The following is a 16099-nucleotide window of genomic DNA, read 5'->3' as shown; positions in this document are numbered from 1 at the left end:
CTATGCTTTCATTTAAATGACGATGAAACATTCGATAGATCTGTTGACCTGGAAGTTGCCGAGTGTGTTCATTAAACATATATCTGTCTCTTTCCCCTTGATTGAATTTTCATTAGAACAATGAGCGTGACTCATTAGCGGATGAATCCGAGCAGCTGCACATCATCTGAATGGTGTTCGCTCAGCAGCTGAATTAATATTCTCAAACATTTATTACATTTCGGTCTTTGAAATAGTAGAATTGGGGTAATTGGAATGTTATATAAACGATAGTATAGCTATGCTAATTATGTTTATCACAGTTTTACAGCATTTGTTTCACACAGTCGTGTTGTTAAATGTTTCTTTGCGCTGAAGGCAAGGACCTATAAAAAGGCTCCGATGTGCATTGAGAGCAATGGATATTTTGTTACACACTGGGTCTCATTTGTAAGGGTGGCCATAGAGGGTGATAATGAGCGCCTCTGCCTGCCAGAGGTGCTTGGAAAATTCCCTGGGAGATGCCAGTTATAAAAATCTTGGATGCCATGACCACACAGATCTGTTTATTTGCTCCAATTTTTATAATCTAAAAAGCCCATTTTAGGTTTGTTACATACATAGTTACATAGTTTGTTGGTTTAATACATTCAAAAACGTAAATAAGCTGCTGTATAAACCCAGCTGTAATTAGCAGGAACTCAGGCACAGGGCATTGCACCCTGGGAGAAAGCTCACATGCCCCCCCATACCTGACTGACAAATGGGGAGCTAGGGAAAGCATGGGGATTTGCAAAGTGGCAGGTTTACTTTCATATGCATCTTTAAATTGTCCGAGAGGATTTGTTAAATGGGGATACAAGCCATAATTTTTTCTTACATTATTGTAAGAAAGGGTAAAACTTCTTCCAGGCTGTGGACGATGGTCCCTCTGTGTCGTCATAAAATAGGGCTATGAACCCTGCATTGTACATGGAGGAGGAAAGTTTGTGTCTGCTGCCAGGAGCTCCTAAGGCCAGGCCCACACCTAGGCGGCATCGTTTTTGCATGTTTGTAAGCGTGTGTTCAGCGTGGAGTTAGTTACACATTTATGCCAGTTTTACTCATTTTGACACGCGTTTGTACGCACGTAATGAAGATGCGCGTTTTGACTGGCGACTTAAGAAACATTCTGGGCAATGGACAAACACACAAAAATGTGCAACATGCTTCTGCTATGCGTTTTAGGGCTTTTCCATTGAAGTCTATAGGGCAAAAACGTGCTGTTAACCGCCCAAACAAGCTCACGTACCTTTTTTGGGCATTTGGCATTTTGGTGCTCAGGTGTGAACAGGGGCCATTGAAAATCATGGGAAGCGCTTTTCCAACTGCTCAAAAACGCCTAAGTGTGAACCAGGCCTTGGAGAGGAGGCTTTGCCAGACCTGTCACACAGATGGAGAGAGTCTGTTGAAGCTTGGAATAAGGCAGTGCTCGGTAATCCTGTACCCCTAGACATAACGAGAAGTTAAAGCAGAACCCCGGGGGGAAAAAATTCTTAACCCTTGCACACTGCAAGGATTAAGTGCTAGCTTGTGTCTAGGTTGAAAAAAAAAAAAGTTATACTCACCTAAACCTTTTGGAGCTGGCCAGTTGTGACAATGCTATCTCCAGCCTTACACTGTATATCTCCTCTACACTGTATAGAATGTGATGACTTGAGGATCCTTAAGGAGCCCATACACTGCACGATTCTCCTACGAGAATCGCGGGAAATCCCGCGATCTTATGGGAATCGTGCAGTGTGAATGTGGACGTGCGACCGTTTCTACTTTAGGGTCGCACGTCTTTTGTCTAAGGAGCATGCTAGAAAACCAGCCGAGAATCTTACGATTTTCGGCTGGTTTGAACGATGCTCGGCAGACAAATGCCGAACGAGCCGGTGTGCGCACGCGCACACTGCCCATTCAGCATTGCAGTCATCGGAAGCCCGCCCCTCGGGGAGGGGGGTGGGGGGCGGGCTTGCGATGATCGCAGATACGATCTGCCTGTCCAAGATGGGCAGATCGTACGTTTTTTGAAAGGGACCGAGGATCATATGAGTATAGGGCTTGTTCACACCATGTCTGAGATGTGTTTTTATGCACCCCACTGCACGTCATATGAACAGGGTACATAGAAAATGAGGCATGCTTAACAGACATGGTGTGAACAAGCCCACACTACTAAGCCTGAAGGATCTCTGAAGGGCTGTGACTGCTTAGAGCAGAACTCTAGGCAAAAATGTTCTTAAACCTAGCAATGGGGCTAGCCTCTCATTGCAAGGGTTAAGTGCTCGTTTTTGTCTAGATGCTAAAAATATAAACTCACCCGATTCTCCGAGCCGGCTTGTTCTTCGACCAGTCACTGGAGCCTCTCTCCCCTTCAGCTGCAGTGGCCTAAGGATCCTCGAGTCATCCTGTTCTATACACAATTTATAGGACGTGAGGATGCCGAGGGACCATCGCTGTAGCGGAGGAGGAGACAGGCTTCAGGGACTGGAGTAGTAGCTAGATGGCTTCTTGGTTCGAGTGAGTATAACTTTATACATATATAATATACAACCTTTTTTCTTTTTGTTTTATTATTTTGCTCTTACGTTTGTTAAATTGGTACATACTGCCGACAGAGTTGGTACTCTCCTTCGATTTCCCTTGAACAATCTGGTACTCCAACCTTGTTCTCAAGAATGATTGATCTGTATATACCTCTAATACTATTGCTGTATTGTATTATAATACTTTGATTGTTCTTATTGTGTATGCTTTATCATGCAATCGGCCAAAAATGTAACAGATCACCTTTGCTGTGTTGAGATGTTCAGCCAACTCCCAGATTGGCTGAAATGAAGGAAGGGAGACATTTCTAGAAATTGATGTTAGAATGAAAGGATACAATCCTCATTTATACTCTTCGTAGTATGCTGTTTGCTTTACTGCTCACTATACATTAAACACATTTTACTAACTGTATTCTTTGTTCTTTCAGGATCTAATGAGACAGTTCCTCTCCGGCCTTGAATTCCTTCATCTGAACTGTATTGTGCATCGTGATCTTAAACCAGAAAACATTCTGGTGACCAGCTGTGGACAAGTCAAACTAGCAGATTTTGGCCTTGCACGAATCTACAGCTGTCAGATGGCCCTCACCCCTGTGGTAAGTGTTTTGCTGTCAATGTTCTAGAACATAGTACTTTGTTGTTTTGCAGTTGAGAATTACGTGACAATATCCTTGAATGCAGAATAACACACAGGAGACGAATGCATCCCTAGTTGCCATTATAAAATCATATTTAGAGATGAGAATAAACTTGTTGGACCACTGATTACATATACATATTTCTGACAACTTTAGAGCACTTCATAATAATTATGTAATGACAGGAGTAAAGATCACTATTAAGTTGAAATCAAGAAAAGGTGTATGTTGGGACTCTAATTTTCACTGTGGCAACACTATTTTATGCCATGACAAACTATTAAATAGGGATGCACCGATACCACTTTTTTAAGGCCGAGTACGAGTACCGATACTTTTTTTCAAGTACTCGCCGATACCAATTACCGATACTTTTTCTTAAAGGGACAGGTCACATTTTTTCTAAAGCAATACAAAATCATGATTTTAGGTCGGTTTCTTAATATTATGAAGAACATGAACACTCTGTAGTGTGGCACAGCTATATCCAATTCTGCATACCTGGCTTTATATTATAAAGTTCTTATAATATAAAGCCAGGTATGCAGAATTGGATACAGCTGATCACATGTCCAGACTCCAGAACAGTGTATTATTGTATAGTGTGGCACAGCTATATCCAATTCTGCATACCTGGCTTTATATTATAAGAACTTTATAATATAAAGCCAGGTATGCAGAATTGGATATAGCTAAGGCACACTATACAATAATACAGTGTTCTGGACTCTGGACATGTGATCATCTATTTTCCCCACTATGGGGATACAAGCCTTAGTTAGCAATGGCATGATAAATATTAATTTCATTATTCAATGTCTTTTTTTTTCAATGTCTTTTTTTTTTAATATGATAACATTTATAATATAAAAACAAGACATTGAATAATGAAATAAATATTTATCATGCCATTGCTGGAGCACAGGGTTTCAGGAGACAGGGTACGTGAGGAGTCACTGTCACATCAGCATACGCGGGATGACACCAGATCCTTCTGCACAGGACTTAGAAAATCTGCAGGTTGAGAATGGTCCATAGAGGGCTGCAGATCCTCATCATATGAATCATCTGTGGAATCTTCTCCATCAATTGATGACCAGGCACGGAGTTTAGCTTCTGCTGTAGCAAACTGCTCAGCTACGCCTGGTAATGTACAAAAAGTGGACAGAAAAGAGGAACAGAAACAGCAGCAAGAATGGACAAACAGCAGCAGAACAGCAGTAGTGCATGATTGAGAAAGCAAGAACCCAGGAAACAAAGACAGTGGAAAGGTGCATATGTATTGTATTTAGTGACTGTGAAGCATTTAAAGATAGCAAGACTGCAGCAAACCTGGCCTCCTGTTCTCCCTCACTTAAGTGTGAGTATGAATTGAAGTGAGTCTCCAGTGCAGCCGGAGAGTCGATGGGTTTGCTCCAGCCCTTCCACTCGATACAGCCCATAGTAATCCTCAGTATCCCGAGAGCAGACAGGTGCCCGGGCACAGGGGAGGGGGCTGGTCGCTGATGGCTCTGTACGATGAAGGGATGATGGGCTGACTGTGTGCACGGCTTCGGCTTTCTCACATCTGCTCCGTTCTGACCTCTTCTCCCGCTGATTGGCCGATTTGGATGATGACAGACTTTCTCACCAGTCACAGGTGTTTTAACATCTGATGTGGCTTCTGCAAGCCAGTTAGGAGCTGGATTTTAAAGTATGCACATCTTAAAGGATCTTGAGTTGCTTTATAAAGTCCCAGCATATATTATCCTATTGAAATATCAGCTTTGTAATAGGAATGCATTCTAGAGTTGTTTTTGATAATGCAATCAAAGCTTACTTGGAAAAATCCATTTTTATGTAGTGAGTGCTGCCTTCTGTCTGCCCATCACTTTCATCAACTTCCTGGATTCCCAGTGTGCTTTGCCTATCTTTCCCTGCTGCTTGGTGTGATGCAATCGTCAGTTCTCAAGACTACCTATCCCATCATGCATTGCTTTTGGCAAGCAATGATAATATTGCATTGTTCAGATGTTGAGCTGTAGTTCAGACAGCAGGCCTTGAGTGATGAAACAAGAAGTACATATGCACAGGGCTGAGTGAAATTGTGTCACTGCAAATGGGAATCCTAAATATGGGGGGTTTTCATTGGTATTGTGTTTTTTTTTTTTTAAGTCAGACGCTGTGGCTTATATCTTGCTTCTGGCTTCACTTCCTACTGAATCATTGACCTGCAACCTGAAATATGAAACATCTGAACTCATTTGACTGTAAAAAAGAAAAGAATAAAAGTCTGTTGCCATATTGCTGTCCTCACAAGTTCACTTAAAAATACACAACATTTTCATTTGGCTGGGCTCTTGATTACAGCTCTTTCTAATTGAAATTGTAACTACAAGTAGCTTGTGGCAAACAACTTAATACACAGTTGAAATGTATCTATCCACAATTGCGAAGGGATAATCCCTGCTCCAATAACCTAAAGTGTATGTATATCTATAATATGTAAAACTTTTTTTTTTTCTCTGGCTTGGGTATGGAAGGGTTTACTACTACCCCCATCAAGGTTTTATTGATGTCTGTGTCCCTGCTGGGGAGAAACAAAACAAAAAATGATGGGCAATACAAGTTAGTGTTGTCCACAGAACAAGGCATTGGGGCAGCTCTCCCAATAAGGACTTCTGTTTCGGTGACAACTGTCTAACGCTGGCCATACAGCTTATTTTTTTTTGCTCAAACTGTGGACTGAATGAAAAAAAATATAACAGATTAGCATGAATAGATGACTCTGTCACTGGGATATTGTACCTGCCACTGTCAGAATAACTGAACAGTGACAGCAGCCAACTGTTTACCTGAAAATTTTAAAACCGGCTCCTTTAATTTTCTAATCAAAGGATTCTGGGCAGAAGGGTGCCGACTTTCGTCGGATTGATCCTGTCTGTGTAGGAGCCGGGGCACCCGTACGGACCTGCACTTGGGGTGAGCGTAGGGTGGCGTATGGCCGCGTACTCACATAGAGGACAGGGGCTGCGTACTAATCACGCGCAGCCACTGTCCTTCCCGGGAGCTGCCAAATGCACGGAGCTGTACGTGCCGACTTTTTCTCATGTGAATGAGGCCTTAATGTTACAATGTGCAAAATACTGGAGGGCTTAAAGAAGCACTCCAGGAAAAAAAATATTAGGGGGTAGCCCCACTGCAAGGGTTAGCTGCACGTTTTTGTCCAAGGTAAAAAAATAACCGTTACACTGACCCGATGCTCTGAGCCGGCTTGTTCTTAGACTGGTCCCTGAAATGTCTCTTCCCCCCTCCTCTGTGGCGGTCTAAGGTTCTGTAAATCATCACATTCTATACACTTGTGTATAGACGTGAGGACACTGAGGAAGATTCCAATGCAGCAAGTAGGGGGAGAAAGGCTGGAGGGAGCGCTGTGACAATTGGCCAGCTCGGAGCTTCAGGTGAGTATAACTGTTATCTTAGCACCTAGACACAAAATGGCACGTAACCCTTGCGTTGCAGGGCTAGTCCCACTGCAAGGGTTAAGAAAATTGTTTTCCTGGAGTTCCTTTAATAGTTTGATCTGCAATTCCGGCCATGTGATCTGTGGAATGTGAAGACTTAAGGTGCCCATACACTGTACAATTCTTGTACGAGAATCGCGGGAAATCCCGCGATCGTACGAGAATCGTACAGTGTATGGAAGGCGTGCGACCGTTTCTACTGTACGGTCGCACATCTTCCATCGAACAAGCAGGCTGGAAAACCCGCCGGGAATCGTACGATTCTCGGCGAGTGAGTGGCCTGCTTGTTCGACAACTGACGAACGGGCCGGTGTGCGCACGCGCACACTGCCCGTTTGCCGTCCTTGCAAGCCCGCCCCTCATTGCAGTCATCGCAAGCCCGATCTGCCTGTCCAAGATGGGCAGATCGTACGTTTTTTTAAGTACTTTACAACCATCGCAAGACTAAGGTCTTGCGATGGTTGTAAAGTGTATGGCCACCTTTAGGAGGATCACTATATTTTCACTTGTTGACTGCCTCCAGTAAAATTAAAAAATACACACGGCTCTGAATCAGATAGCTAAGGAAAGGGTAAAAAGGTGCCCCTCCCTGGCTTATTCAGCTGTCTGTTAAAATTATGAATTTATATATAGATCTTTACTATACTTTCCTGACTTGTATGACATCATATTTTACAAATAAACATTTTAATACAAGGCATATCCATAACTTTCATATTGCAGGGCATTCTCTGCTTTCCAATTAGAAAGCCTAGCACTATATTTTCATTGTTAACTGCCTCAGTATAGCTAAAACATCCATACAGCTCTGAATTAGATAACTGAGGAAACGGGGAAAAATGTGTGCGTCTTTCCCCTGGCTAATTCAGCTGTCAAAAATATACATTTATCCAAATAAAAAAGAAATGGTACATTTTTTTATTTTTAAAATTTAAAAAGGAATAATTGTCCTTTTTTTTTTTTTAAAGTGCAGTCATCCTGTAAATGTCTATCCAATAGGAATGAACTTGGATGGGATTCAAGGAAACGTTGGTCAAATATGCATATCTATGAATGGGTTTAGCAGATTGTAAGCTTGCGCGAACAGGGTCCTTCTAAAGGTGCTCATACATCTGCCGATTATTGTACGATAATCGCGGGTGATCCCGCGATCGTACGATAATCGGCAGGTGTATGGAAGGCGTGCAACCTCTTCTACTGTAAAGGTTGCACGACATTCATCTTCTGAGCACGCTTGAAAACCTGCCAAAAAACGTACGATTTTCAGCGGGTCAGTGGCGTGCTCGGGAGCGCACACTGCCCGCTCAGCACTGCAATCATCGCAAGCCCTCCCCTCAGCGGGGAGCTCTTGCGCTGATCGCCAGTACGATCAGCCTGTCCAAGATGGGCAGATCGTACGAAATTTTTATTACCTTACAACCATCGCACAACGGAAGTCGTGCAATGGTTGTAGGGTGTATGGCCAGCTTTGACCTTTTGTATGGTATTGTAATTGTACTGCCTCCCCATATGTTGTACAGCGCTGTGCAAATTGTTGACACTATATAAAACCTGTATAATAATAATTCACATAACTGCGTATTTAAAGTGAAGAACCTTCATGACAACCAGTTCATCTTCCATTGTTTATAGCGCTCTGAACTGAAAGGTGACACTTGGGTTGCTGCGGGTTTCTGCACACATTTGCTCTGTGCCGTCTGTAAATGAGGTCTACAAGGCCGCTATTAACATTCACATACAGTAATACCTTGGTTTAAGAGCATAATTTGTTCCGGAAGCATGCTTGTAATCCAAAGCACTTGTATATCAAAGTGAATTTCCCCATGGGAAATAATGGAAATTCAGATGATTCGTTCCACAACCCAAAAATATTCATATAAAAATAATTACAATACTGTACTGTATTATAATATTGTACAAAATATAAAGAAAAATAAACCAATTACCGGTACCTTTGTGGCCGGTGTGAGGGGGACAGGAGAGAGGAGGATTATTGTGTAGGACAACTTTCAATATCACTAATGGAATCACTTCTATCTCTTGACTCAATGGAATCTTTTTCATTTCGTGAAATCTTAACAAGGAATCTATCCAATGTGACATTGCATTGTCGTTAAACAGACTCATCGCTCGCACTGCTACAGCCTTATTCAGTGGTGCTTTTCTACAAAATTTTGCTCTTATTGCAAGACATCGCTTATATATCAAGGCAAACTTTTTCAGAAATGTTTGCTTGTCTTGCAAAACGCTCTCAAACCAAGTTACTTGTAAACCAAGGTATTATTGTACTAATATTCCATCGAGTCACTTGTAATCGCTCCATTGCAAAATACAAGCTGGGGATTTTTACACTGAAAAAAAACATTTCAGATTTTAATCAGAAGCTTTCAAAATGAATTTGCCTGTTTTCCACCCACCCACAGTATTTTCTCAAGCATAGTTTTTATGGAGGTGTGTTTCTTTTTGGGGGTTTTTGTTTCTAATTTTTTCTGCTGATTTTTGTGACAGTTTTAATGCCTTTTATAAATGGTGACATTTGTTATATAGTTGTAGCTCAGCATTCCTTGTAGGAGTATGTATTTTATTTTATAAATGTTGTTATCAATTCACTAATAGAAAATCCCCAAACTTCTCCTGAAAGAAAAGGGTGTTGGTGCTTATGTATTGTTTCCAGTATGTATTATGTATCATAACCTTAGGGTGATTTTAGAGACATTCAGACAACAAGGTGCTTTTAGAAACATTCAGATCAGTCTAGGGCAGCGGTCGCCAACTAGTGGTCCGCGAGAAAATGTTGGTGGTCCCTGGGCCCCTCTGATGCCGTGCAGGCTGGGCCGGAGCGGCACGGAGGCTCCGGGGCTGCCTCTCACTGACTCAAGCAGTGGCTGTGACAAGGAATGCGTGGCTCTCAGTACAGTGCGGGCTCTGCAGGAGGCGGGGCATCTCGTCAGTTCCCAGACTGAGCAGGCTGCGGGACATAGAAAAAGTGGGGAGAAGCCTGGTAATAGTGGCTCAGTGTGGGGGAACGGGAGGCACATGGGAGGTTGGGGGCTGTGCTGGAGCTAGGGGGGGCATGTGCCCCGGGCGCCGCCGGCAGGGCCAGTAGCAGATTCGATAGGGGGGGAAACAATTAATATTATTACTGGGCCGGGGCAGGCGGCACCGCTCCCTCCCTCCACCAGCACTGCCACTCCTGCAAGCACACCCGCACCTATGTATGTATGTATGTATGTATGTATGTATGTATGTATATATATATATGTATATATATATATATATACTGTATGTATGTGTATATATAGATATAGTCTCATATTTATTGTTTCCTCATATATAAATATATTCTCGTGTGTGTAGATAGATAGACATATGAGAATATATTTATATATGAGGAAACAAAAAATATGAGATATTTAATTAATATTTAAAAATGTCATATTAGTGGTCAGCGGAATTTAAAATTATGAATTTAGTGGTCCATGAGGTCCGAAAGGTTGTCGACCGCTGGTCTAGGGGCTCGTTCGCACCTGTGCGTTGTGGTAACGCAAATGTGTTTCATGTGCATTGCGTTAAGAAGCCCGTTCATTATGAATGAACCCCTTTTGTGCCAAATTTTTGGGTTGTCGTCGGAACAGGAATAGATGGGAATTCATCCAATGGCGACACTAGCTCTGCTGACCACCATGGATTTTCTCTCACTTCCTGTTGTGGCTATCAGACAGGATGTGAAGGGAAATCTCCCCAATAGGAGACAGATGGCAAAAAAAAAAGCTGACGGGTTATAACCCTTCCTTACTCTATCAAAAACTGAAAAAAAAAGTTTTGGCTTCAGTTTACTTTAATGATTGGCTATTATTTCCTAAGGAAAATCCACTGCACATGCTTTCTCACACATATGTAATATGCTACAAAAGAGGATTTTAGCTTAAATTTTATGTAAAGAAAAACATTTTATTTCTTTAAGTTTTGGATTGAGTATAAAAGGACAACCGGTGCGGATAAATCTTCTAATGGGGAAATGTGTCCAGGTGACAACTGTCTAAGAGGGGAATTTCCATCATCTTGTAGAGATTACTTCTCACCATCTCACTGCCTATTGCCTCTGGATTAGGAAGTAAAGGAAAATCTCCCCAATGGGACACAGCCAGCCGAAAATGTACCAAAATAGAAATAAATGCTTGTTTTAAAGAAGAACTCCGGGCAGAAATGTTATTAACACTTGCAGCGGGGCTACCCCCGCACTCCAAAGGTTAACGCCTCGTTTTTGGCTAGGGTCAAAAGTTATACTCGCCTGAGTTTCCGAGCGGGCCGCGGTCCATTGAGCTTCTCGCCCCTTGGATGGGTCCATCGAGCGTCTCTCCCCCTCCGATGCAGTGGTCTAGGAGTCCTTGAGTCATAACATCCAATACAGTGAGGACGACAAGCGATATACCATCGCTGCAGTGGAGGAGGAAACAGGCTGGAGGTAGCACTGCCAGCTCGGAGGTTCAGGTAAGGTGTTTTTTTTAATTTATTTTTTTAAGTGTGGGGGTAGGCCCACTGCAAGAGTTCATTTTTTTAACTGCCCGGAATTCTTTAATTTTAATGCCTCCTGACTATGTACTTGTCCTTTCACTTCGGTCCTCTTCAATCTGCCACCTGCTTAGTTTCATCTTCTTGAATGGAATTGCAGAGTCTTTAATATTCGTTACACAGGGCTAAACCTTTCACAGGCACATTAACAATGTATCTTGTGACACTTGGCTTACATCTTTGTCAATCAATTTCCACTACAGCAGCCACTGTTTGCCATAATGAAGACAGACTTCCAAGTACATGTAAAATGTTACCTGTTTGATAAATATCCTGTCCAAGATGGCCGCCGGCTGGTGTCAATAAGATGACCGCGCATGCGCGATGAGGTCACGGCAGGGTGTCACCCCCTTCTCCGCTCCGGGTGACACCCAGCCTCGGGACGCCGCTGTGAGACAGAGTATGCTCGTGCATGACCGAGACGAAGCTATACATTAACTTTAGTTCATGGTGCTGCACTTTCCAAGTTTCCATAGTGCATCTGAGTATCATCCTCTGACCTCATCTTTGCACATGCGTGCTCGCTCAGATAATTGCTCAATATGAGTCGCATTAATGTAGTATTAAAATCTCACGCATTTTTCAACAATGAATCCAGATCAAACAAATGTATATTACCCTGCAAAGTGTTTCTTTACATTTTTGCCTAAACACTTACAATCCTCATGTTTTCAAACAGCTACCTCCAACTCTCTCAGCTCAGCTTCCCTGAACTTCCTGCCTAGTAAAAGATCACAAGGGACAGATCAGTCTCCAGCAGCTGGAGACTAGCTTGGAGAAGTGGGGAGAAGGGAGGGGTTTACCTTGCTGTACCTGTGTGTTTTGTGGAGACGCACACAGCTTACTAACACACAAAGGTGGCTCCATAGGACCTTGCAAGGCAAAGGAGCCACCCTAAAACAGGATATCAGGGCCAATGCTCAGGGGGCAAGCTGATTCTGCAGGAAACTAAAATGTTTAAATATAAAGGTGCAGCATCGGTAGTAAGTGATTTTGTTCAGCTGTTGAAATAGCTTAAAAGCATTTTGACTTTAATGTCACTTTAACTGCTCATGTTTTGGGAAACATTTACTTGTAGAAGACCCAGTAACGAGGAAGCTGTATTCCTGGTCATACTGTGTTTCTTTTGGAATAGTTGCTGTCCTTGAATTCTCACTTATTCCCTCAGTACGGCTCTCCGTGCTGGCGCCTCTGTCTGCTCGGTTACCTCTCCCAGCGTGTGCCTCGGAGTATAAATACCAGACACTCCGTTCTCTTTTAAAGGTGTTTCATGACGCAGTAATGGAAATCTGGGTTCATTTTATAGTGTTTTTGAAGTGTTTTCATTCATATATGTAATATGTTATCAGGAGAACATATGTAATCTGTGTGTGTAATCGAGCGGGCGGATGTAACAGGACGTGTATACACGCCCAGTTACATCCAAGAAGCTCCCGGCAGGCCGTGTATACACAGCGGCTGGCCGGGAGGTAGTTAACTTGTTTCTGGGTATAATTATACTTGTACATAGGACAGCTATATGTGTCCAATCCAGACTTCTGCTTGATAGTGCTGTACAGTAACAATTACATACTTACATAGTATTTGAGGTTGAAAAAGTCCACCAAGTTCAACCTTTGTGTGTCTGTGTGTGTTTGTTTGTTGTGCGCGCATGTGTATAAGAGTCCCTGTGTGGTCTAGTATTTAAGTATACCCGTACCCCTGTATGTTACGGTCTCTTACGATGGCATCTAATTGATTTTTGAATGATTCAATACTCTCTGCTGATACCACTGCTTGTGGCAGCGAATTCCAAAATGTAACCAATCTGACTGAAAAGAAGCCCCTACGCGGTTTGTGGATAAATCTTTTCTGTATCAATAATGAGGGAGAGTAACGTACAATATGTTAACATACCCGTCAAAGCAGACATTCAAAACAATAGATTATCTTGTGTGACCAATTGATTTTTTTCTGCAGTTGCTCAGTGATAATGCTGAACAGAATTCCAGCTATAGAAAGCGAGAGAGAGATTCTACATGAACTACACTCAAACAAATGGGGAATCATAAGCATGAGGAACTCCAGCCAAAATATTATTTTTCTTTTAATTTGGATAGAGGGGGGAAGGGTTAGAACCATCTTCATATGGTTGTTGCATTTTTGTGTCCTGATTGGGTAGATTTTGTTTTCCTTTTTGTTGCATTTTTTTTTTTGTCCTGACTTTGCGTAGATTTCCTGATTACATGGAACAAATAGAACATGCACCAGCATTGTGTGACCCCTTTAGAAAAATGTAATAAACAATGGTAAGGACTGGGAGCCCCACGAGCACTCTTTGCAAACTCGTTATGTCCTTAAAAATCATCATCATTATAATCATCATTGTCAACATTGTGCCTCTGTACACCGAAGGTATCCCTAGTTTGTGTCCTCCCGTTACCCTAAAGAGAACTATGGGGAAAAGCCTAGACCCCATAGTTCTCCTCCTTTTTAATGAGTGGTCCATTTGGATGTACGTGTTTGGGTTCATTCTCGCATGTAGAGTGTGACACTGAAATTTCAAGGTATTGCATCTGCAAGCTACCTGACGACAATTACATCATTTTATTCTTATTGACACAATGATGTTCAGAGACAAATATATGAATACAGTGCTGTTTTTCTGACCACTAACACACCAAGGGATGATCACATACCAGCATTTGAACATAAGTGGTTGTCCCTCAGCTACATACAAAAGCTTCAATTCACGAAGTCATAACAGTTGTCCTTTTAGTTTGAGAGCCAGTAAGAGCTGAAAACAATTGTTATAACACATAGGGCACACTTGTTAAAGCATAGTGACCTGATCTATGAAACCTTTCTGTGGCAGCCCAGGAGAAACTCGTACATACAGGTGGCAAAACTTGGACTGGTGCCCATCTCTTGGCCAAGTGGAAGGTCCGCATTCTACATTCAAATGTTGCAGCTTTCAATCAGTTTACATGAGAATGGAAATGCCGCAGATATTTAAAAAAATTTTTTTGCCCAACATATTAGGGTTTCTGTTTTTATATGTGTGTGTGTGGGTTTTTTTTTCTGCTGGTAACCATATGATCAACTGCTAATTCATCTTCTACAGGTGGTGACTTTGTGGTATCGAGCCCCAGAAGTATTACTTCAGTCTACATATGCCACACCGGTTGACATATGGAGTGTAGGCTGTATATTTGCAGAAATGTTCAGGAGGAAGTGAGTATGTGTTTCTGTTGCTTTGTTAGTCAGGTTTATTTGTGTGTTTTTCCAGTAAAATGTAATAAAGCCACTAGTCATATAAAAACATCTGACACACAGAAGAATCCCATCCTTCTCTTGAACAGTAAATTGTATTTGCGCACAGTTCCCTGTATTATATTTTCTTCTCACTGTGAGCCTATGATCACAGGCACTTTAGTTTTATACACTTCTGCCTACTCCTCGTTTTGCCTCCCAACCTTTGAAAACAAAAGATCGGGATTTGATAACCCTTACGTCCAGCCTGTTCAAAGTCTGCCCTTGCTTGGTCAGATTAAGCTGGCCACACACTAGTTCTGCTTGTATGGCAGTGCTATGTAAATCTCAATACTGGATCGACAAAAGGGTATTAGCTGTAGTTCCTTTACAAAATGTTCAGAACTTCTGTTTTAGCTGTGTGTTTTGGGCTGGAGGCTTCCATTAAAGCATGCCCACACTTGGATAAAAGGAGTCCTGATGTTTGTACCCCTAGCTGTATTTTAGAAGGGCTAAACCTTGTCTGTCTGCTGGATTCATTATTTGTAAGGACAACTGTGTTGCGGACGTATGGGGGCTACCAATGCTAACTTCCTCTTTTGAGAGCAACAGTTCCGTGTCTCTCATGCCTATTCAGTGGTTTCATTACTTTCTAAGTCACTGATATGGAGCAAGAATGCAGATTAGAAGTTCTGACTTTCATGATCTGATAATTTTGAGTCAGTGTCTCAAAGTATTTAAGCCAGAGACAGCCAGGTAACTAGCACATTCTAAATGCCGTCAGCAATATGCATTTCTGTCTGTACAGGTCTCCCTTTATTTTTATAGCATGCACATTGTAGAAGGTCTGGACTGCGAGAGACTAGGAAGCGATCTGGTGAGATTTTCACTGCAGACCTTGTCATGTGACCCAAGCCATAACACTGCCGTCCCGGGATGTGTCCTTCCCATTTAAGAGGAGGTTGCAGAGGTTCTGATCCACTATAGCTGTTCTGTAAGGGGGTTTAAAAAGCTTTAATAAATTTTAAAGTGCTAATATTTCCGTGTTAGATGAAGCATGACTAAGTCACCCCCTTTTAGTATTTCCACTCTCCTCTCGGAATTATCCTTTAAAGAAAAACGCTGGGCTTTTATTAACCCTTACGGTGGGACTACCCCTGCAATGCAAGGGTTAACTACTTGTTTTGGTCTATGGAAGGAAATTACAAACTTATTCTCGCCCGAACCTCGGAGCCAGCCAGCTATGACAGCACTCCCTCCAGCCTGCCTCCTACTCTGCTCCAGCGATGGTATGTCCTTCAGCGTCCTCTCATCCTATACACTGTGTAATGACCCACAGACCTTAGACCGCTGCATTGGAGTTGAGGCGAGGCTGAAAGGACCAGTCTTAAAAGCAAGCTGGCTCAGAGGATCGGGTAAGTATAACTTTTTTTTATTTTCCTCCCTAGACCAAAACGAGCAGTTAACTCTTGCAGTGCAGGGGTAGCCCCACTGCAGGGATTGATCAAAGTTTGGGCTGGAGTTCTTCTTTAATATAACCAAACATCTACCAAGGAAAGAGTGTGACCCCCTATGCTTGCATCAGCACCTCAGATGTGTT

The 16099-nt window shown here is 42.4% G+C and overlaps 1 protein-coding gene across 1 annotated transcript in view; it reads left to right on the top strand.

Annotated features, from left to right (window-relative positions):
* CDK4 (cyclin dependent kinase 4) overlaps positions 1–16099 on the top strand; it is a 62654-nt gene that overhangs the window by 38125 nt on the left and 8430 nt on the right. Inside the window, exons 4-5 of the mRNA XM_018566597.1 lie at positions 2984–3151; positions 14372–14481. Of these exons, the coding sequence (XP_018422099.1) occupies positions 2984–3151; positions 14372–14481 (278 nt within the window). The remainder of the gene's footprint in view (positions 1–2983; positions 3152–14371; positions 14482–16099) is intronic.

This window comes from Nanorana parkeri, unplaced genomic scaffold (assembly GCF_000935625.1).
Source record: "Nanorana parkeri isolate BGI_ZX_2015 unplaced genomic scaffold, ASM93562v1 scaffold961, whole genome shotgun sequence".
Lineage (NCBI taxonomy): Eukaryota > Metazoa > Chordata > Amphibia > Anura > Dicroglossidae > Nanorana > Nanorana parkeri.
The sequence above is the reverse complement of the archived record's forward strand: the minus strand, read 5'-3'. Positions and strand labels throughout refer to the sequence as shown.